At 34.4% G+C, this 24,504-nt stretch overlaps 1 protein-coding gene across 1 annotated transcript in view; it reads left to right on the top strand.

Moving 5' to 3' along the window:
* The window catches only part of RADX (RPA1 related single stranded DNA binding protein, X-linked), a 69,200-nt gene that overhangs the window by 39,458 nt on the left and 5,238 nt on the right, over positions 1 to 24,504 (top strand). The window contains exons 12-13 of the mRNA XM_014567180.2: positions 9,113 to 9,403; positions 21,528 to 21,695. Of these exons, the coding sequence (XP_014422666.1) occupies positions 9,113 to 9,403; positions 21,528 to 21,695 (459 nt within the window). The remainder of the gene's footprint in view (positions 1 to 9,112; positions 9,404 to 21,527; positions 21,696 to 24,504) is intronic.

The raw sequence follows: 24,504 nt of genomic DNA, 5'->3' as shown, positions 1-24,504 counted from the left end.
TATATATGTAATGTGATATATGTATAAATACACAAACAGAATGTGAGATATATAGATAGATAAAATGTGATTTGGAGGTGATTTTTTGTGACATTTTTATTCTGGACATTAAACTGTTAAATGATAAATGTATCATTTTATTTATCTATTCATCTGTTTATTCATCTGTTAATGGGCACTTGAGTTGTTTCCACCTTTTGACTATTATGAATAGTGCTGCTATGAACATTACTAAACAGGCATTTGTTTTGGGTTCCTGTTTTCAGTTCTTTGAGGTATATACCTAGAATTTCTGGGTCATATGACAATTCTATATTTAAATTTTGAGTAACTGCCAAACTGTTTTCCATAGCAGCTGCACCATTTTACATTCTGACCAGAAATGTTTGAGAGTTCCAATTTTTCCACATCTTTGCTACCATTTATTTGCCTTTTTAAAAAAATATAGCTATCCTAGTCATTGTGAAGTGATATATTGTTGTAATTTTGATTTGTATTTCCCTAATGACTAATGATGTTGAGCATCATTTCAAGTGCTTGTTGGGCACTTGTATGTCTTCTTTGAAAAAATGTGTATTTTTTTTTTTTGCCTGTTGCCTGTTTTTTAATTGAGTTGTTTGTCTTTTTGTTTTGAGGTTTAGGAGTTTTAAAATTATGAATATTAAACCTTTATCAAATGTATGATTTGCAAGTATTTTCTCCAGTTTTACAGGTTGTCTTTTCACTTCCCTGATAATGTTCTTTGATGCACAAAATGTCTCTTTTTTTGCAAAATTAATGTTAACTTATGATGAGGAAGTAATAAAATATTGATGAAATTAAAATTCCTAGGCTTTAGTAATAAGAAGCATTTAAATCACTTCTCCACAGTGGCACCAAAGTGATCTTTCCAAAACACTAATCAGTTTGTGTTTTTTGCTTAAAACACTTTACTAGCTTCCCACCATATATAAAATAAGGTCTAAACTCACTAGCAAGATACAACATATCCTTCTTGGTTGACTCTTGCTTATTTTAATGAAGTAAAATTCATCTTTTTTGTTGCTGTTGTTAATGCTTTTGATGTCATATCTAAGAATCCATTGCCAAATCCAAGATCATGAAGATTTATTCCTGTTTTCTTCTATGAGTTTTATGGTTTTAGCTCTTACAAAGATAATATTCTTTCCCCACTGAATTGACTTAGTACCCTTGTTGAAAATCAAATTCTGTTCTACTTGTCTATATGTATGTCCCTATGCCAGTATCACACTGTTGTTTTGATTTACTGTGGCTTTGTATCAAGTTTTGAAATGGGGATATATGAGTCCTCTAGTTTTGTTGTTTGTTCAAGATTGCTTTACCATTCAGGACGCCTTGTAATTCCATATGAATTTGAGAATTAGTTTTACTATTTCTGCAAAATAGGCTTTTGAGATTTTGATAGGGATTTGTAGATCATTTTGGATAGTATTGACATCTTATTAGTATTAAGTCTTCCAGTCCATGAACGTGGGATTTCTTTCCATTTATTTTTAGGTATCTTTAAATTTATTTCAGTAACATTTTGTAGTTTTCAGCATACAAGTCTTTCACCTCCTTGGTTAAATTTATTCCTAGATATTTTATTCTTTTAGTTGTTCTTATAATTGGAGTAGCTTTATTAATTTTCTTTTCAAATAGTTTATTCCTAGTTTATAAAACTCACCTGATTTTTGTGTTTTAATCTTGAAAACCTGAAAATTTGCTGAGTTGGTTTATTAGCTCTAGTTACTTTCTTGAGAATTCTTGCAAATTTTCTATACACAGGATCATGTTATCTGCAAACAGAGGTAGTTTTATTTCTTCCTTTCCAGTTTGGATTTATTTTATTTCTTTATCTTATCTAATTGCTCTAACTGGAATTTGCAGTACAATGTTGAATAGCAGTGGTGAAAGTAGGTATTCTTGTCTTGTTCTTGCTCTTAGGGGGAAAACTCAGTACCTGAGTATTGAGTATTATGTAAGCTGTGGGGTTTTTGCAAATGCCTATTCTCGTTTGGAGGATATTCGCGCCTATTCTCGTTTGGAGGATATTCTCGTCTATTCTTCCTTTTAGCGTCAAAGTTTCTTATGAGAAATCTGTTAATGAGGATCTCTTATTCATGAAGGGTCACTCCTCTCACTTTTCTTCATTCTTTCCTTTCTTTATGCTCCTCAGTCTGGATAATTTCAACTGACCTACCTTCAAGTTTGCTGATTCAGCTTTCTGCCTGCTCAAATCTGCTATTGACTCCTCTAGTGAATTTCTCATTTCGATTGAAATTCTCAGCTCCAAAATTTCTATTTGGTTCATTGCTATTTCTATAGCTTCTTTCTCTTTCTTGATATTCTTATTTTATTCATACAGTTTTTTCCTAATTCCTTTCAGATCTTTGTCCATGTTTTCTTTTAGTTCTTTGAACATATTTTAAGATAGTTGTTTTAAAGTGTTTCAGATGTCCAATGTGCAGGCTTCTTCAGAGACTGTTTCTGTTGATTTATTTTTTCCTTTGAATGGGCCATACTTTCCTGTTTCTTTGTATGCTTTTGATTTCTTATGGAAAACTGGAAATTTGAATATAATAACATGAGAACTCTGGAAGTTAGATTCTCCTCAGGATTTGCTGAGGGTTTTAATTTTTAAAAGTTATAATTTATTTGTCTAGTGACTTTTCTCACATATTTTTTTCCTTAGGCTATTTCTTGTTGTTTGTGGTCACTGAAATCTCTGTTACTTAGCTTATATTCACCTATTGTTTTGGCAGAGATTTCTTGAAACAGCAGGAACTAAAAAATGAAATACTACTCCTTCCAGCCTTTGTAGATCGATTCTGTACTTGGGCCTCCTTCAACACTTAGCTAGATTTGCACTGAGCCTAGGAATCAGCCCAAGGTGAAAACTTAAGGTCATAGGTCTTTTCTGAGTATGCGTCTTGCCCTTGGCATGTACTTGTCTTTTGTCTTTTTCAGTTCCCCAGGATAATAGGGATGCCTTTGAATACTACATTAATTTCCCAACAAAATTTTCTCCCTGGCTTTTCCTTTCTGTTGGATCCCTAGCAGCCTCCAAAGGTCACCAATTAGTTTTTTTGTTTGTTTGTTTTTGGTGTTTTTAATAATGTTCTTAACTCATGGATTTAAACGTACTTGATGTGCTTTATTGCAATTACCATCCTCATTGCTGACTGCACTATCCCATCTTTGGCTAACAAGAAACTCTTCAAATTTGCTTATGAGTCCTTTTGAGATGACCCTAATAGGCCGTGATGGCTTTTTTGATATTGGCTTTGACAAGATATGTCCATGCTCATCTTGAACATTTCTTGCTCCAGCCATTTCTCCACAGAGCTCTGGTATTTGGAGACTATAGATCAGGCATTATGGGTGCTCACTGATACTGCTACTGTTATTATTTCTAGACCTTTGCAGTGGACAGAGCTAGAAAATGTGCTCAATTGACTGGTTGCTTGGTTAGTTAAGACAAACTATGTCTTGATTTCATTTTTATATTTCCAATTCAAATTTACAAATACAGAATTTTGACTTAGAAGTTAAAGATTGAAGAGGCTTTTATCCACTGCAGGAATCCTGGCTCAGAAAGACCTTGGAGATGATAGAATCAGAATATTACATAGGAATTTGTTTGCTTTAACTCACCACACATAAAAGCAGTTCCAGAATAAGCACTCCAGCATTTCCATCAGCAGTATTACTATACACAGTTAAGATTTATTTTGTTTTTCAATTCTTTTGTCCTTTGAATATACCCTAATAATTTGATGCACAGTCAAATTATTGTAGTTTAAAGCCAATAATAATATTCCTCTCTGTATGGTTATACTACCAACTGGATAGATACTCAGGTTCATTTCTTCTATTTTGATGCTTAAGGATTACTTTATTCAAATAAGCATTTAATTTTTTTTAATTATTTTTATGGCTTGAAAGTCAAATGTACAAAAGAAAATATATTAAAAGAAGTTTAGCTTCTACCCCTGTTCCCTGCATCCTCTTCCTTCTCCCCTATTATAGATAACTTTTAAATTCATTCTGTGGTGTATCCTTCCATTGTTTGTTTTATAATATAAGCGGATATGTGTGTATATCAGAGAGAAAGTCATGCCCTCCCTTTCTTAGATAAATGTGGTACAACTGCCTTTCAGAGTAATTTGATAATACTTAATTTATTGAAAATATTTTATACCTTGTGACCTATATTTTGGGCACACAGGGGGATGTGTTCTAGGATGTGTATTGGGGCATTGTTTACAATAGGAAAATGAGAAGCTAAATGTTAATTAACAGAAGATGTATACATAAAATGTCATGTATTCATATCATATACTGAAATACTATATTTTGGTTTTATTTACTTCTTTGAACAAAGGCAACTCACTCACTCTATGTATCAATTTGTCTACAAAATAGACAACATCTCTTTATTTGCCTCATGAAATTAGCCTAAGACTAATTAAAAGTGTTTGAAAGCACTTTTTAAACTGTAAGTTTCACAAAGTTGTCATATTTATTGCATACCTCTGTAAAAAAATCTAGAAACTAAATAAAAATAATCAGTTAATTCTTATAGGCTGTATGAGTATAAGCCCTTAGATGTGTTAACTATATGAAGAATTGGTTTAAATTTTTACTTTTGAGTCTAAATGTTTTTCTTAATAAATGATTTTATCCAAGCAATATGGATAACTGCCTTTACATTTCATTTTTCTTTGTATGTTTTTTTCTTGACTATAATCAATATTGAAAATATATTGATAACTTTTAGTTATTTGGCACAAACCTTAAAGAAACTGATAATTAAATTGTCCAAATTATTAAAAAAAAACTTCTACAGAAATGTAACTAGAGTGCATATTATCTCTGTTGATGAGCAAAGGCCAAAACTTACTCAGTTAATATAGAGTCCTAAGCCCCTAATACGGCATTTCTGTTATAGGGTAGTTTCTCAAGAAGTGGATGATAAATGAAGTTGATAGTGGTTCTTCCTAATTTACAAAGCTCCTTTACATTCATTATTTTTTCTTTTTTTTAAATTGAAGTATACTTAGCATGTAACATTTTAATTCCAGGTATACAACTTAATGATTTGATTTTGTATACATAGTGAAATAATCACCACAATAAGTGTAGTTAATATTCATCACCAAACATAGTTAAAAAATTTTTTTCTTGTGATGAAAACCTTTAAGATCTACTCATTTAGTAAGTTTCAAACATGCAATACAGTGTTAAATATAGTCACCGTGCCATACATTAATAAGTCTCCATGACTTATTTATCTTATAACTGGAAGTCTGTACCTTTTGACTCCCTTCACCCACTTTACCCATCCCCTAACTTTACCCTGCCTCTGGCAACCACCAGTCTGTTCTCTGTATCTATGAGCTTGTTTTTTTGTTTGTTTGAATTTGGTCTTTTTTTTATTCCACATATAAATGAGATCATACGGTATTTGTCTTTCTCTGTCTGACTTATTTAACTTAGCATAATGCCCTCAAGGTTCATCCATGGCAAGATTTCATTCTTTTTGTGGCTGAATAATATTCCACTGTACATACAACACATTTTTTATCTGTTCATTCATGAATGGACACTTACGCTGTTTTCAGGTCTTAGCTACTGTAAATAATGCTACAATGGACATAAGGGTGTATATACCTTTTTAAGTTAGTGTTTTTGATTTCTTTGGATAAATACCCAGAAGGGAATTGTTGGATCATATGGTAGTTCTATTTTCACTTTTTTTGAGGAACCTCCATATTGTTTTCCATAGTGGCTGCACCAATTTACCTTCCCACCAACAGGATACAAGAGTTCTGTTTTCTCTACATCCTCCACAACACTTGTTATTTCTTGTCTTTTTGATAATAGCCATTCTGGCAGGTACGAGGTGATATCTCTTTGTGGTTTTGATTTGCATTTCCCTAGCAATTAGTGGTGTTAAGCATCTTTTCATGTACCTGTTGGCCATTTGTATGTCTTCTTTAGAAAAATGTCTGTTCAGATCCTCTACCCCTTTTTTAATTGGATTGTTTTCTGTTTATTTGGTTGATTTTTTTTTTTTTGCTGTTGAATTGAATGACTTCTTTGTATATTTGTGTATTAACCCCTTATCAGATATATGATTTGCATTCATTTTCTCCCATTCACTAGGTTGCATTTTCATTTTGTTGATGGTTTCTTTTGCTGTGCAGAAGCTTTTTAGTTTAATAGAGCTCCTCTTGTGTATTATACTGCAGTTTTAATGAATGAATTGGATCTGTATGTGTTAACATGGTTACTAATGTATTCCCACATATGTTTCATGATAGCTTTGGAAATTACTATGTCTGTAAATTCAAAAGTCACTTGTTTTTTGAATATATAGTTAATTTGTGTGGTTTGATTGTGCTAGGTATTTTGATGACTAAGTTTGACATCTCATCCTTTATATTTGGTAACTTAGATAAATAGATAAGACATACATTGAAAAGTTAACAGTAAACAATAATGGTGCTACTGAGATCACAAGACATTATAGATGGCTCTGACTTACACAGTCCTTTAAGAAGCCTGTTATATATACTTGCTACCATGTACAGAGCCTGGTCCCTGACTGAAATACCCTGTTCTCTTTCAGCCTTGTAGATCTTACACCAGCGTGGGATCAATGGAGGCAAGGGGGAAGAAGGGAAAGAAAATAGCTCCTCTCCCTCCCCACACCTCCATACACTCCTACCTATCACTCATCCACGTAATGAAATGCTTAGAGTAGATTTTGTGAAGAAACAAAATCACTGTGCCCACATGCGTTTATACTGTCCTTTTTCACCTCGAAACCTAAGCGTGATCTTCTCTTGAAATTTTTCCTCATTAAGACATAAATCCATTTTCACGAGAAATTAGGGTAAAATGAATCATTAAAATAACAATGATCACTATAATTATAATATATAATGACATATATAAATATAATTTTGCTAGGTAATTAACTGTATCTTAGTTATGCATTAGGCATAAAAATATAATGTGTTTCATATGGTAATTTTAGTAGTAGTCAAGCTAAAAATAAAAGAATTCAAGTGTATAATTTTCCAACTTATTTTTAGAAAAAAACCTGAACTCTAGATGTATTTTGTCTCTCTGCTAATTATTGCCTTTGAAATCTTGCTATTCACAACCAGTGACTGCCAATATCTCTTGTACTGATTTCATACCCATTTGTATTAATTATGAACATATAATTGGGATAGTTAAATTACAGTCCCAAGTTCCTAAATTAAAAAACAATGCATGATTTTTCAGAACTTTTTACATAAACACTACACTTTGCCAGTTCTTAATATTAACACTCAAATAAGAAAACAGGTATAGAAAATATTCTGACCTATTACTGACAGGGTCAATCATAGGATTTTTTTTCTATGAGATACATGAAATTACTTAATTTTTAAAAGATTGAAATGTAATATAACTTGTTCTTTGCATGCTATATTTTAGAACACATCAGTCAGGAATTCTCCCTATAACTTGGGTCGTTGTAATAGCTACTTATTGCTAATCTAATTATGTACTTTTATTAGTTGGGGGAGGGAAAATTCATTTCTAGAAGATAGATTAAGTCATTGACCACTCCTTAGTTTAGTCCTATTAATTGACTTTTTCTCTTGGCTTTGACTGATTCCTTTCCTCTTCATGTATGATTAAATTTTTATCCTTTTTGTTGCCAAGCATTATTATAGGAAGTTAAGTGTGTTCATCAACTAAATTTTGAGTTTAAAAAAAAACCTTTTTTTAATACTGCAGTATTTTGAATTCCTGGTAAGAAGTTCAACTTCTTCATCTTCTCTTACAATCCAGTCTAGTATTTTACCTTGTAATAAATGTTCAGTAAGTCTCTGGCTAGGTTTAAGAAACCAAAAAAGTAGTCTGGGAATATGGAATAAAGTTCAGAAAGCAGAAGTGGTATATTAACCACATGAAACCTTACTGTTGAAGCGCCCTTCTGTCTTAGCAAGGTTTTTTATGGCAGGAAAATAATGAACACCAAGGCACAGGCAGCCTGCAAAGAAGCAATTCAGCAGAATGGTTAAACTCTGGAACAGAGTTGCTGTCAGTTTGCCTCAGCTAGCCGAACTGACAACATGAGAAGTTTTAAAATCTATTTTTTCCAATTCTACTATATGTCTTTTCCCAGGGTGTATTACTCAATTAAAATATTATTTTACCAAATTCCTTAACACAGTATCTGGTACATAAGAGTTGCTCAATAATTATTTGCTGAATAAGTGAATGGATGAATGTCATAATATATAAGAAATTATATTCTGCCTTAGAAACTAAATGTGTTAGATAAATTGTACATAAATGATAAATTGGCTTGATGATAGAGAACAATCAAGAATTGAAGGGGTCTTTGAGGAAGGAGGCTATAGCTCAGTGGTAGACTGCATGCTTAGCATGCAGAAGGTCCTGGGTTCAGTCCCTGATACCTCCATTTAAAAAATTTAAAAAAAAAAAGAATTGAAGAGGTCTTTCATGTTACTTTAGTTCTCTCTTTGTATTCCATATGTTATTTACGTCTGAAAGGAATATCATGTAAGATAAATAAATGGTCCATTTATAAGAGAGTTATATCCAAGAAAAAGGCTGTATTTTATATTTGTTCAGGCTACTTTTAGCAAAGAGTAACAAAATTTTATTTTAAGCTTACATTCCATCAATAGTGAGTGGTGATCCAATCTCCAAAGGTTATTATTCTCATGAATTTGACTTAACTTGAATTTGTCACTGAATATAAAAGGAATATTTATTTAAGAGCATTTAGGAAATATAGAAAAAGTATGCAGAAGATAATTACAAATCTCATTAATTCCAGCAACAGAGAAAACAATGTCACTTCTTAATATTTTAGAATAAAAGTTTATTTTGAAAGTGAATTTAGTTCTTTCCTCACTTTAGTAAGAATTATCTTTTCGACATTATTTTGTAGGTGGTTGTTTGATTTTTAAACTTAATTAAACTATTTCTCATTAACCTGTGCTTTTTTTGTAGTGAATAACTTGATTGGTTAGTTTATAGATCAATTGTATTCATCTTATTGTGTCTTTAACAGGTCGAGAAGGTGCAAGCAGTAGTAACCGAGGGAAAGCCAGAAAAACTATAAGCGATAAATGGGAAAGTCAGATGTGGAGAGAGAAAAAGTTTGGCTTAATAGATCACCTACGTTACAGCCGTATTTATCCTGAAAGTATTCCACGGAAATTTGTTTCAGAACACCGAAATTTTCTTGCTCGGCAGTATAATTCTCAGCCTGCAAAATATGTACCACCAGAAGGAAGGCCCCAGAAACTTGATGATTTTAAGAGTGCCCGAAGCCTTGGACATTTTGAGGTAACCATCCTAGGTAAGTCAACTGTTCTTCTCTTTGAATATTATTAATTTGACATACTTTAAATATAGATGATACTATTTTGCTTTAAAAAATTAAGCATTTCCTCCCTCCCCCCCAAAAAAATTAAGCCCAGGGAGAGGAATGGAGGACTAATTCTGGAATACATTAAGCTCTAACTGTGAGCTTTTAAACATTGGCTAGTCCTTGGAAAGTATTTGGGAAGAGAAGAGTGGGGACCAAGGGAACTTTCCTCCCTGACTCTGACTGCTTCTAAAACTAATTTTCTTCTCTTTTAGCCACCAATTTCTTGCTCATATTCTCCGTCTCTTTCTCAGTGCATCTGAACCAATCAAGGGTAAAATGTAGGTTAAAGAGAATGGGATACTAATTGAGAGAAGATCCTGTGAACAGAGGTCTGTTTAGACCCTGGAAAAAATAAAATTCTCAAGTAACTTAGGTTAGAAAGAAGCTATTGAAAAAACTGTCTTGTCTGATAGAGGACAATAAGCTGATTTTCTCAGGTTGTTTTAAACTGACAAGTAGATATAGAACTTACAGAAATTTAAAGAAGTCAACACATTGTTAAACTTATTTTAAATATTTGTTTCTAATGAATGAAAAATGGACACACAGAAGTTAATTATAAAATAACATCTCAGCCTAAAAGAGCTACTTTCTGAGTCAAGGAAATTTTTTGATTTGTATTTGAAAGGAAGGTCTTGTTACCTTAAAATGAAAGAATGACAAATGCCATTAGCAAATTAATTAAATGCCTGAAAGAAAATGCATTTCATGGATTTTTACACCTATAGTAATGTAATGAGTTACCTTGCCCTTTATCAAAATTGCTTTTTACCCTCTACTCTCTCCCACTTCTTCCCTACCTCCTCACACATAAATATATACATATATGTGATTGTGTGTATATATATATATAAAATTATGAAAAGTATGAATTCCCAATGACACTGTTAGACACTCTCATACCTAAGTTTCAAATGCTTCTTTGTGCTAGACTGCATTAGTTAGTCTCTTCAGATAGTCTATCAATCTTAGTTTTATATCAAGGAAACAAAAATTATAGCAGAGATTTCCCATACATCACAAAAAGTAACCATGAAAATCATGAGTTCATCTGGAATCATAGAAATTGAATATTTTCTTCTTTTCAACATGTTACTGATCCTCTAAACATCTTGAGTGTCTTATAATTGTAAACCTTTGTAGCTTTTCTGTGCATCATCTAAAAGCAAGAATCAAATGAGGAAAGCAAATTTGTCATTCTGTACAACCAGCTGTAATCCATGTTAGAATTGTGCTATTTTATATCCTACCATTTTTCAAAGGCTTACTTGGATTTACAGGGATAAAAGACAGTGAAAAATAAGCCATGTATGGATAAAACAAAACAGAACATTTAAAAGGAAACAGAGAAAGTAGGTATTACTAGGTACCTGTAAATAACAAATTACTACTATTCAGTAACAATTTTCTGTGAACTTTCTGGCAGGAAGGAAGAAAGGGGATTTTTCCTGATGAGATATTTAGTTTTAAAGGTAAAAGAAGCTTGGATATCATCTAGTCCTACCCCCTATCTAGGTGGAAGCCAGGCCATGTCTCTTGAGTCTCTAAACATACCTTCTATTGCAGAGAAGACACTCATATATAGGAATCCTGTTTTTCTTTCCTCTAACGAAACTCAAGTCTGAATTTACTATATGAAGTTACTGTATAAATAGTACAGAATAACAAATGGGTTGATATCTTCAAGTTCAGTTTTCTTGTTTAAAGATACGGAAATGCTCTTCAGATAGTTGATTCTTGCATCCATAGATAGATATCTATAGATATTGAGTATAATCTTTAGTCAAATCTTAATGAGGCATTTCTGTAAAGGAATATGTTTTCACCTTAATTATTATTATATGACCCAAGTACTTAGCTCTCTAATGGTTTAACTTCTTTCTTTCCTTTCCTTTCTTTCCTTTCTTTCCTTTCTTTCTTTCTTTCTTCTTTCTTTTCTTTCGTTCTTTCTTTCTTTCATTTCTTTTCTTTCTTTCTTTCTTTCTTTCCTTCCTTCATTCTTCTTTCTTTCCTTCCTTCCTTCCTTCCTGTCCTTACTCCTTCTTCACTTCCTTACCTTCCTTCCTTCTTTTCTTTCTTTTCTTTCTTTCTTTTCCTTCTCTCTTCCTTTCATGACTTTATTTTTTAGAGCAGTTTCAGGTTCACAGCAGAATTGAGCAGAAAATACAGAGTTCACACATAGCCCTCCCCACCCACACATATATACTCCCCTACCCTCAACATCCTTCATTTGGTGGCATACTTAGTACAATCGATGAACCGGCATGGACACATTATTATCAACCAAAGTCCATAGTTTACATTAGGGTTCACTCTTGATGTTGTACATTCTATGGGTTTTGACAAATGCATAATCACATGTAGTCACCATTATAGTAATTTCATTGCCCTAAAAATCCCTTGTGCTCCATCTATTCATTCCTCCTTCTCTCCCTCTCCCCAAACCCCTGGAAACCACGATCTTTTTTATTGTTTCTATAGCTTTGTCTTTTCCAGAATGTCATTTGGTTGGAATCATACAGTTCGTAACCTTTTCAGACTGGCTTCTTTGATTTAGTAATATGTCTTTTAAGTTTTTTCCATGTCTTTCATGGCTTGATGGCTCATTTCTTTTTTTTTTACTTCACATATATTTTTAAATTTACATATATGTACTGTTCTTTGTTTCTAAGAATGTTTAGAGCTTTACCTTTTTAAACTTACATAGTTATCAAAGGAATAAAGCCAACCACAAAAGAATTAATTCCAAAAGATACATACATCCTGCTATTAACAACAACATTATTTATAATTGCCAAGATACAGAAGCATCCTAAGTGCACATCAATAGTTGAATAAAGAAGATGCAGCATATATTTATATGTAATGGAATACAACTCACCCATAAAAAAGAAGGATACTTTGCCATTTGTGACCCTTCATTCACTTTTTTTTTCCACTTCAAAAACCAGAATTTTATAACTGGCATAAACATTTTCATTGCATCAATAACAGCAAAATACCTAGAAATAAACTTAACCAAGGAGGTTAACTATACTTTGAAAACCAAAATGACACAAAGAAATGGAAAGATTTCTTGTGCTCTTGGATTGGAAGAATCAACACTGTCAAAATGGCCACACTACCCAAAGCAATCCACAGATCCAATGCAACCCCCATTAAAATACGACATTCCTCACAGAACTAGAACAAACAATTCCAGAATTTATAAGGAACCACAAAAGACCCCGAACAGATAAAGCAATCTTTTGTAATTCTTTTTTTCCCTCTTTCTTCTTTTTGTTCTCTTTTCTTATGGTTTAATGACTAGAGAAGCTCCTTTAACATTTGTTGTAAAGCTGGTTTGGTGGTGCTGAAATCTTTTAGCTTTTGTTTATCTGGGAAGTTTTTGATTTCTCCCTCAAATTTGAATGAGGGCCTTTCTGGATAGAGTATTCTTGGTTGTAAGTTTTCCCCTTTCATCACTTTAAATATGTCGTGCCACTCCCTTCTGGCCTGTAGTTTCTGCTGAAAAATCAGCTAATAACCTTATGAGCGTTCCTTTGTATGTTATTTGTTGCTTTTCTCTTGCTAATTTTAATATTTTCTCCTTATCCTTAATTGTTGTCAATTTGATGACTATGTGCCTTGGTATGTACCTCTTTGGGTTGATCCTGTGTGGTACTCTCTGCGCTTCCTGGACTTGGGTGACTGTTTCCTTTCCCAAGTTAGGGAAGTTTTCAGTGATTATCTCTCCAAAAATTTTCTCAGGCCCTTTCTCTCTCTCTTCTCTTTCTGGGACCTCTATAATGAGAATATTAGTGTACTTAATGTTGTCCCAGAGTTCTCTTAAATTATCCTCATTTCTTTTCATTCTTTTTTCTTTTTTCTGTTCTGCAGTAGTGATTTCCACTAATCTGTCTTCTAGCTCACTGATCCATTCTTCTGCCTCATTTAGTCTATTCTTGGTTCCTTCTAGTGTGTTACTCATTTCAGTGATTTTATTCTTCATCTCTGGGTATTCTTTATATTTTCCAATTCTTTGCTAAAAACTTCGCTCTGTGCATCTATACTCCTCTTGAGTTCTCTGAACATCTTGGCCATCATTACTTTAAACTCTTTCTCAGATAAATTGCCTGTCTCCTCATCACTTATTTCTTCTTCTGGGATTTTATCTTGTGCCTTGGCCTGGGAGATATTCCTCTGCCACTTCATATAGTCTATCTTTCTATTTGTATTTTTAGGTAGGCTAGTTATGTTTCTCGACCTTGAAGAGGTGGCCCTCTGTGGGAGACGTCCTATGCATCCCATCAGTACACTCCTCTCTTGTCACCCAAGGGTCAGGTCCAGCCAGTCCCAGTGTAGAGTCTGGCTTGTGTTTGTGGATTCCTTCCACAGGCTTTGGGATTGTTGTTTTCTTATTTCTAGTATCTGCCCCTGGTGGATGAGGCTGGACTAGAGACTTATGCAGGGTTCCTGGCAGGTGGAGCGGGTGCCTGCCAACTGCTGGTGAAGCTTGGTCCTGGACCTCTGGTGGATAGGGCTGTGTCTAGAGGCCTTTGTGGCTTAAGAAGTCTGCTGATGAGTGGGGCTGTATTCCCACCCTGTATGTTGTTTGGCCTGAGGCTTCCCTACAGGCTGTTGGGTGGGGCTAGGTCTTGGTGCTAATGATCCGACCAAGATGTCAGCCTCCAGGAAAGGTCATGTAGATGAACACTTCTGGAATGTCTGCCACCAGCTTTTATTTCCCTTGAGTGAGCCACAGCCATCCCCCATTTCCCCAGGATACCCTCCAAAACCAGCAGGCAGGCCTGCCTCTGCCCTTAGACCTGGCGCACGTGAGTTTCTGTGTATGCTTCCCAAGCGAATGAAGTCTCCCTTTTCCCCAGTCCCACGGGGCTCCCGGAGCCAAGCCCCACTGGCCTTCAAAACCAGATGTCCTGGGGTCTCCTTCTCCTCCCAATGCCGGAACCTGGGCTGGGAAGCCTGACATGGGGCTTAGAGCTCTCACTCCTGTGGGAGGGCCTCTGCGACTTAACTATTCTTCAGCTTGTGGGTTGCCCACCTGGGGGGTATGGAGCCCAATTATATCGCGAGCTCACCCCTCCTACCGTCCTGCTGTGGTTCCCTCTTTATGTTTCCAGTTGCAGAAGATCTTTTTTTGCTAGGGTTGTCTTTTTTTCGATGGTTGTTTCGCATTCAGTTGTGGTTTTGTTGCAGTCACGAGGAGAGGTGAGCTCGTTGTCCTACCACTCTGCCATTTTGCTGGTTTAACTTCTTAATACAGAGAGAAAATCTAGAGAATTAAGATAAATGGTACTGCATCCACTGAGTCTTATAGAACATTGGTGGGAGGCAGTAGCCTATCAAAATCATCTGAGGGAGACCTTCCCACACTCCTTGGAATTCTTGTACACTCTAGAGAAGCAGCCCATTCAATCTCCCTGCTCTTCCTAAGGGAGACTTACTGCCATAGAGAGCCACTGGCAAGACTGTGTCCCATCTGTCAGGCACCTGGGAATAGAATAAAGGTTAAGAACCTCTCCTTTTTTAATAGTACTTACAGTATAGATATTCTCTGATTTTGATTAAGATAAGATTGCATATCGGACATGAAAGTGACAAATTTATCGTATCTTGTGAAAGTATGAATCCAAGTTTTATTATGAAACCAGACAAATGACCTTTATACTTTAAGCTTGGTATGAAGAATGAACTCAAAAGGGAGAAATAAATCTCTTCTTAATGTACTATTTGTTAAAAGATAGAATCCTATAACTGAAAGATTACCTTTTTTACAGGTATGACATCTTACTTCTTATGTTATGTTTTTATGATATATAGTTCTGCTGTAGTGCTTATTTTTTAAATTTATTTTTTATTGAAGTAGTTTGATATATAATGTTATATGCTACAGGTGTACAATATAGTGATTCACAATTTTTAAAGGCTATAATCCACTTATAATTATTATAAAATATTTGCTATATTCCCTGTTATACAATATATCCTTGTAGCTTATTTTATACATAATAGTTTATACCTCTGAATTCCCTACTCCTATCATGTCCTTCCTCCTTCCCTCTCCCCACTGATAACCATTAGTTTGTTCTCTACATCTGTGAGTCTACTTCTTTTTTGTTATACTCACTAGCCTGTTGTTTTTTTTAGATTCCACATATGTGATATCATACAGTATTTGTCTTTCTCTGTCTGACTTATTTCACTTAGCATAATGCCCTCCAAGTCCATCCATGTTTCCACAAATGGCAAAATTTCATTATTTCTATGGCTGAGTAGTATTCAATTATATATATATTCCACATCATCTTTATCCATTCCTCTCTTGATGGACACTTAGGTTGCTTCCATATCTTAGCAATTGTAAATAATGCTGCTGCAAACATTGGGGTGCGTGTATCTTTTGAATTAGTGTTTTGTTTTTTTCAGATACATACCCAGGAGTGGAATTGCTAGGTCATCTGGAGTTCTATTTTTGGTTTTTTGAGAAACCTCCATACTGTTTTCCACAGTAGCTGCACCAATTTACATTCCTACCAACAGTGTGTGAGGGTTCCTTTTTCTCCACATCCTTGCCAATATTTGCTATTTGTGTTCTTTTTGATGATACCCACTCTGACAAGTGTGAAGTGATATCTCATTGTGGTTTTGATTTGCATTTCCCTGATGATTAGCAATGTTGAACATCTTTTCATTTGCCCATTGGTCATCTGCATTTCCTCTTTGGAAAAATGTCTATTCAGTTCTGCCCATTTTTAAACAAGGTGTTTGTTTTTTTGATGTTGAGTTGTATGAGCTGTTTATATATGTTGGATATTAACTCTTTATCAGTCATATCATCTGCAGATATTTTCTCCCATTCCATAGGTTGTCTTTTTGTTTTCTCAATGGTTTTCTTTGCTCTGCAAAAGCTTCTAAGTTTAAGATCTCATTTGTTTATTTTTGCTTTTATTTCTTTTGTCTTAAGAGACAGATCAAAAAAATATATGGCTGTGATTTATGTCAAAAAGCGTTCTGCCTATGTTTCAGGTTTTACATTTAGGTCTAATCTGTTTTGAGTTTATTTTGTATATCATGTTGGAGAATGTTCTAATTTCATTCTTTTACATGTAGCTGTCCAGTTTTCCCAGCACTACTTATTGAAGGGACTGTCTTTTCTCCATTGTATATTCTTGCCTCCTTTGTTGTAGATTAATTGACAATAAGTGCATGGGTTTATTTCTGGGCTCTGTATGCTGTTCCATTGATCTATGTGTCTGTTTTTGTGCCAGTACCACACTGTTTTGATTACTGTAGCTTTGTGGTATAGTCTGAAATGCATGATTCCTCCAGCTCTGTTCTTCTTTTCTCAATATTGTTTTGGCTATTTGGTGTCTTTTGTGTTTCTATACAAATTTTAGAATTATTTGTTCTAGTTCTGTGAAAAATGCCATTGGTATTTTGATAGAGATTACATTGAATCTGTAGAATGCCTTGGATAGTATGGTCATTTTAACAATACTAATTCTTACAACCCAAAAACATGGTATATCTTTCCATCTGTTTGGGTGCTCTTCAATTTTCATCAGTGTCTTACAGTTTTCCAAGTACAGGTCTTTTGCCTCCTTATATAGGTTTATTCCTAGTAGGTATTTTTTCTTTTTGATGTAATGGTAAATGGGATTATTTCCTTAATTTCTCCTTCTGATAGTTCATTGTTAGTATGTAGAAATGCAACAGATTTCTGTACATTAATTTTGACTCCTGAAACTTTTACCAGATTCATTGATGTGCTCTAGTAGTTTTCTGGTAGTATCTTTAGGATTTTCTATGTATAGTATCATGTCATTTGCAAAAAATAGACAACATGTACATGAATATGCATGGCTATGTTTGAATAAAATTTTATTTATAGACACAAACTTGAATTGCTTATAATTTTGACATATCACAAAATATTCTCTCAATTTTTTTGAACAATTGAAAATGAAAAAAAAAGTTTCTTAGCTCATGGGTTGTACAAACCCAGGTAGAGACTAGATTTGACACTGCCCCCCAGCTCATAATTTGCTGACCCCTGTTCTATACTCCTGTCTTTAAATAAAACTGACTAAACCAATCAAGGCAGATAAACCTGTAGGATTTTTAAAGTTCTTCCAACATGAAGATTGTCCAGCCTACACTGATTGTACCTTCTAGCAGTTTATTATCTCTCTGCTGTATCTTGCTGACCTTTGGAGGACCTAGTAATTTTAAAGTATCTTATTCTGGGATCCAGAAAGATTATTCAGACCATAACCCTGTTACTTAGTCATTAGCTCTGACTGGTCTAGGGTGAATCATTATTGAGAATATTGAACAGAATTATTGATCTTCCTTTCCACAGTTCTAATGGTTCCCAGTAACCAACTGGGTACTGTGGGGATATCAGAAGCCTACCCTAGAAGTACCAATTCTTGTATTAAAAATTCTTGTTATGCCATCTCACTTGACTCAAATAAATAGTAAGTGGTAAAATCTCAGCCCACTGCCTATTATGTAATAACACACACTTTAAAGAGAAGATATTGGGATGAAGTAACAGACTAAATTTTCAGTGCCTTTAGCCCAGGTGCAAAATTTTAAATCTCTTGATCAATTTTAAGAATTATTTCTCACCTTAAAAATAGGAAGATGCAGGGGAGACTATAGCTCAGTGGTAGAGCACATGCTTAGCATTCATGAAGTCCTGGGTTCAATCCCCAGTACCTCCATTAAAAAAAAAATAAATAAATCTAATTACCTTCCCCCCAAAACAAAACAAAAACCAAAAATAAGACACCTTTCAAAAGCTTGACTGGAATCATAGGTGGTATTAGTATATCGTTGGCTTTGCTAACACTAATGTAGTTACCCATGAAATGCTATGAGTCAATTAAAGCTTACATTTGCATTGAATTAGACAGTGAGGAACATAATTATTCAGCCAGCCTTTAATAAACCTCTGAAAGCCAACTGTCTCTTGGAAATCAAGAGATACAAACCCCAGTAACAATAGGTATAATTTAAGGAGAGCTGTTAAAATAGTGTTTTATAGATTTTTTTTGTCAAAAAATTTTATATGATTCTTCTCCTTTTCTGCAAAATGCATTTAAATGATAATTTTAAAATGTTAATAGCATTAATTGTAACATCAAAGTAATTTAATACACTGTAGTTACATGGAAAAATAAGGCTTAACTAATCTTGATTTTTTTTTTCTCCTATTAAAGCAACCAAGCAGGCCAACATAATTCCTGCCTTCCTTGGTTGAAGCCTACTTGAACAATTAACTGAGTAGCACTGCATTCACTCACTCTTGGTTCCCTCACTGGCTACATCCTCAAGATATTCTATCCCACCGAGTTACTTCCCATTCTTGTATTTCAAATGGAGCAGCACACTGGATTCTGTGGGTTGCAGAGCTGGTTACTCTTGCCACAGCCTTAATTCTCTCCCTTATTTTATTGCATAATAAAAGTAGTTTAACCCTTAAACCTTAAGTACCCACTATCAAATTTTATCAGCATAAGACACTTTTTTCCTGTGTTTTAACATCTTTGAAAATTGTTATGGATCTCACAGTTGATGCCATGCCTTTGTTTAGTCGGTGCCATTTTTCTTTCTTAGTAGTATATAAAATAATGATTATCTTAAAATCAATGGTATCTTAGATTCCACAAAATATGGTATATGCCAAGTACTATGCTAGGTGCTGGGATTACAAATCATGCTGCCCCCCAACACACTCACACACACACACACACACACACACACACACACACACACACACACACTCTTTTCACTGGAAAAGAAATTCAGTGGTAACAAAGAGTTTTGGAGGAAGATACATACATTGCATATAGTACACTTTACAAAAGAGGAATATGAGCTTATTTATTTGATTTTATATTTCTGTGTAATTTTTAATATAGTCCAGATAAATTATCATTTACCTGGATAGTACGTTGTAAGTTACTTAAGTAACACACAAACAATAAGTCACCATTGAAGTGCATTATTCACTGGGAGGATTATTCGTGGGGAGGATATTTATGTTCATCTCTTCTGCTATTTCAGGAATATAGATGAATTCATATTTGAACACAATGCACAAATGTCTTAAAGTCTAATATTTGAAAATTAGAGGTTAAAAATACACACATATACCTTCATTTCCTCAATTTAACAAATATTTGCTGAGCACCTAAGACGTGCCCAGCACTGCTCTAGGTGCTGAGGTTACATGAGTGAACACAACAGATAAAAAAGCTTATGATAAAATGTGACAGTGGTAAGTGTAGAAGAAAGAGGCTAAAGAGCAATGTACTAGGAAAGGGCTAAATTTTAAACAGAGTGGTCGAGGGAGGTCTCTCTGAGAAAGTAACATTTCACGTGAAAGCTGATGGAGGTGAAAGAGCAAGCCGTGTGGTTATCTGGGGAAAGAAAGAACATTCTACATACAGGAACATCAGGTACAGAGGCCCTAAGGCATGTTTGCTTATACACTTGCACTCTGAACCCTAGTTTTAGCCAAACAACTCAAGACAAATTTTGCTCATATGTTGACGCTAAACTCACAGTATTCTATAATTTAGAAAGCGACTCAAAATACTATCAGTGACACTGGTAATAAAGCTACCTTCCTGAAAAATATCATGATTTCCAACTCCTGATATTTTCTCAATTTAAGACATACTTTTTTTTACATTTGCAAGTTGGAATGCATCTTATGGTCCATGGGTACATTTAATGCAGTGTTTCCTTTTCATTAAAAATCTGTCATTAAATTGATGGTGTATCTTTAGACTTAGATTTGGTATTCGAATCAAGGAAATGGGATCCCAGAGTGTGTACATTTACATGAGCTTTACAGCATTGCTAAGAATTATGAAGTAGTTCTAATTCTTATAATACTGAATTGAAATCCACAGTTAATTCTAGATAGTATGACTATTTCAGTTTAAGTAATCCTTAAAAAGCTTTAAGTAGCCCCTAGTTGTATGTTAAGTTAAATCTGTGGAATTTAGTGTCACTTGCCCATAAAAAGCAAAGCATGGACTTGCATTTCTGGATCAGTTTACAGGTTAACTGGAAGGATTTTGTTTACTTATCACCGGCCCATACGCAGTACTTAAGAATTGCTGTAGAGATGAATAAGAGAGATAATTCAGGTCATGGAATCTATAGGACTTGCTGACTAAATATCGGGGAAGAACAGAAGGGAGGGGTTGAGGGTAACTTCTAGGTTTCTGGTTTGGATAACTGAGTGGAATTCATAGTTTTCAGGCTGTGCTCCATGTGTTTACCCTTGCTCCAGCCAATATGGTCTCCCTTACTCTCTTCTATACTTTTGGCTAATCCCTGCCCTGCCTGAAATACCCTTCTCTCTGCGTCTTTAAATGCTACTCATCCTTTAATACCCAAGCTCAAACCCTTGCCCCTAGGAAGTCTTTTTTATCCACATCTAGTAGATACTGACCCACATAAAGAAATGACACAGAGGTCAGGATTTACGTTAGTTGTTCCCCTGTACTGCAAACTTTTATAGCCCTAATGGTGAGGGATTGAAGTTTGTCTTGTATATTTGAGGACAGATGGAACCTTGCTACTACCATCCCTGGCCTTGCCTGAGTCATAGATCCTTAAGTCCAAATGGAAATAAGGGAACCAGTAACTCATCTCTGAATTCTGCTATCCTGTAGTGGCACCTGTCATGAATGATGAAGAAAACACTTTACATGTCTTCATTTATGTGACCAGGCTGTCCTCTGGATATTAAAATTTAAGCCTTCCATCAATATGTAAAACATTTGGTATTATTATCTCCAGTAGTGATGACAGAGTGCTCTGAAATGTCTCCTCTTTCAACGAATAGCATGTATTCATAAATATCGCACAGCAAAGGGTTTAGTCCCTAGTTTTGAAATAGTTTTTTTTATTACAGTTATGAGGCTATTTGGTGCACGTGAGGATCAAACCGGCAAACCTGGCCTCGTTAGCACTATGTACTAACCCCCTGCACTTCTAATCAGATCTGATTTTTCTCTAACAGGTCTGAACCATGAGATAGCCATCGATGTTGCATTCCTCCCCATGTATTCTCCAGAAGATTTCCGAGCATCTCAAATAGCCACATTATTAAGCTGCACGAATTATAGCTGTGTGTATTCACAGGAAGTAACTGGCAGTGACAGATTGCCAGGTCCAAGAGCACTTGCAGGTAAGACAATCTCAGTATCTTTTTACTCAGAAAATAAAATTAAAACTGCAAAGAGTCCTAACCTTAAGATGTTTAGTATAGAAACAGTTCTAGCCTTAACATTTAATACAGTTTAAAGAGTTATTTGGGTAATGTACCCTAAGACTTATAAATGAGAATATATTTTTAAATACAATTGAATAGGTGAATGGTTTCTATTTCAGGCAGGCATTAAGAACGTTCTCTTATAACACATTTACAAATGTAATACACATGTAATATTCATTAGACCTGACTGGTGTGCACATGGAGCAGCGCAACTTCTCCTCTTCTCTCCTTTTCATTCAGGCGAGACAGTTTGTCCTTTCACCTTACGATTGCCTGAAATTTCAGTACCGCCACAGTACAGTGCAGTGCAGTTGTTTTCTTTCATAAGTGTGTAGTTATTCAAGTGCTATGCAATAAATTCCTTGAGGACTGCTGGGAGCCTATGCAATCCCAATAGTGAAACTCTTCAACCAACTAATTGTTTAGGCTGCTACATACTCTACCAAACTTTAAATCATTTCTATATAGCTGTAAAATTATGTGTCCAATTATAATTACCCTATTCACTTGCTGTCGCCATTTCTACTTCCTAAGCAGGTGGGAAAATTTCTAGCCATTTTTGTTGGGCTTATACAAATATTACATTTAAAAGAGCTTTAAAGAAAGCCTTTATTATGTTGGGATTTTGTGGTGGGTCTTTCTAAGCTGATGAAACTCTTGAGTGTATGTTGTTTTTAAACAAGTCTTATTGAGCAGTGCCTGATAATGAAGTAACTTTTGGAAGTAATCGTTACTGCAGACTGAACTTACCTAATTTTGTAAAAGATGAGGTTTTTTTCTTTCTCCCACAGTCTGTTTTCGAGATGATGTATTTGTTAACTTGCAGTATTACTTCCTACGTTTCAGCTCATGAGACTTCCAGAAATTCCAGATTTCTTCATTAGTGCCCTAATCTGTACTTAAAATATCTGTGCGCTCCAGTTCTTGCTTCACTCAATATCCAATTCTGTCACATTTCTTCTGCTGTATGTATATGTTACTACTGATATAAAATATCAAGGCAAAATTTCCAGCTACCTACTAGTTGCTAGTGCCAGTGTTCTTCCAGCAGTCCCCAACATGGTCACATAACGATACCTGGTACCATTCTGCCAAAGCACTTACAATTTGGGACATGAAGAGCAAGAATCGCTGGAAGAGAAAAGTGATATGATAATCAAAAGTAAGGGGATTCTTTTCCAACATGTGATAAATACCATGTTTTTCATGACATAATAATAGTGTCCATTTAGCTCTGTGCAAAGCATTGTGCCTGGACAGTTTTCATAAGTTACAACTAACCGTAACAAGAGCCTTGCAAGGGAAGCATTATCCCCTATTTATGGATGATGAAACTGAAAATCAGAGAGATTCACCAGCATGGGTAACAGCTAGGATCTGAACCCAGAACTATCTGATTCAAAGCGTTTCTATTCCCTCCATAATTGCAAACTGAAAGACAAAAATAGGTACAGTATAATGTAATGCAGTGGCTAATAGCATTGATGTCATCTTTTAAACATTTTTATGCACTAGTTTCTTTTTTATTACAAAAGCTCTACATGTTCATAATTTTAAAATTCAAACAATACAAAAAGGCATAGGGTACAAGTGAAAGTTCTTATCCCTTCTGCCAACCCACTCACCCACTGTCTGGAAATAACCAGTATTCTTCGAATCCTTTAAGAAATTATTTTGCATATAACAGTATATATTCTCTCTCTCTCTCTCAAACACACACATGCACACACACACAAACACTCCTAAATACACACAAATGAAATTATAGTAAACATATGGTTTTATAACCAGCTTTTTCCTTTTAACACTGTATCTTGGATAGCTTTAATATTAGTATATAGAGAGCTACCTCTTTTGTTTTAGTAACTATAAATACTCCACTGTGTAGATATATCAAAATTTACTTAATCAGTATCCTACTGATGGACATTTAGATTGTTTCCAAATGGTTTTGCCATTAGTAAACAGTACTGCAATGAGTATCTCTCTATCTGTCCATCTATATGTATATATAATCTTTGCACACTTATACCTCTGTAAGAGGAATTCTTAGAAGCCACCGACTCAAAAGATTTATGCATTTAAAATTTTGGTAGATATTGTCAAAATATCCTTCAAGAAGGTTATGCCAATTTGCACTTTAACTAAAAGAAAGAGTGCCACTTTACTCACGCCCTGAGAAATACTAGGTGTTGTCAGTCTTATTAATCTTTGGCAGACTGATAGGCAAAGAAGTATTAAATCATTATTTTTATTTCCATTTCTTAATTATTTCTAAGCTTGAACATCTTCATATGTTTGTCGGCCATTTATATTTTTTCTGTGAACTTTCTATGCTAGTTTTCTTTCCCATTTTTCTGTAAGAGCTATTTTTATTATTAATTTATAACTGATCTTTGCATATTAAAAGAAATGAACCCTTTATTGTGTGTTGCAAATACTATTACCCAGTTTGACATTTATTCAATGGGAAGATTGTTTTGACATTTTAAGTAGTTTTATTTTTATGTACTCAAATATATCAATTTTTTTATTTTTGTGGCTGCTGGTTTTTATGTCATACTCAAAAAGGCATCACTCAGTCCAAGATTATTTTTTTAATTCACTGTGGGTTTTTTTCTGATAATTTTATAAGCTTTGCTTTTTTTAGTCATATATACTTTGTATTGTGGTAAAATATATAGAACGTAAAATTTACCACTTTAACCATTTTTAGCTGTGC

This window comes from Camelus ferus, chromosome X, assembly GCF_009834535.1.
Source record: "Camelus ferus isolate YT-003-E chromosome X, BCGSAC_Cfer_1.0, whole genome shotgun sequence".
NCBI lineage: Eukaryota > Metazoa > Chordata > Mammalia > Artiodactyla > Camelidae > Camelus > Camelus ferus.
The sequence above is the reverse complement of the archived record's forward strand: the minus strand, read 5'-3'. Positions and strand labels throughout refer to the sequence as shown.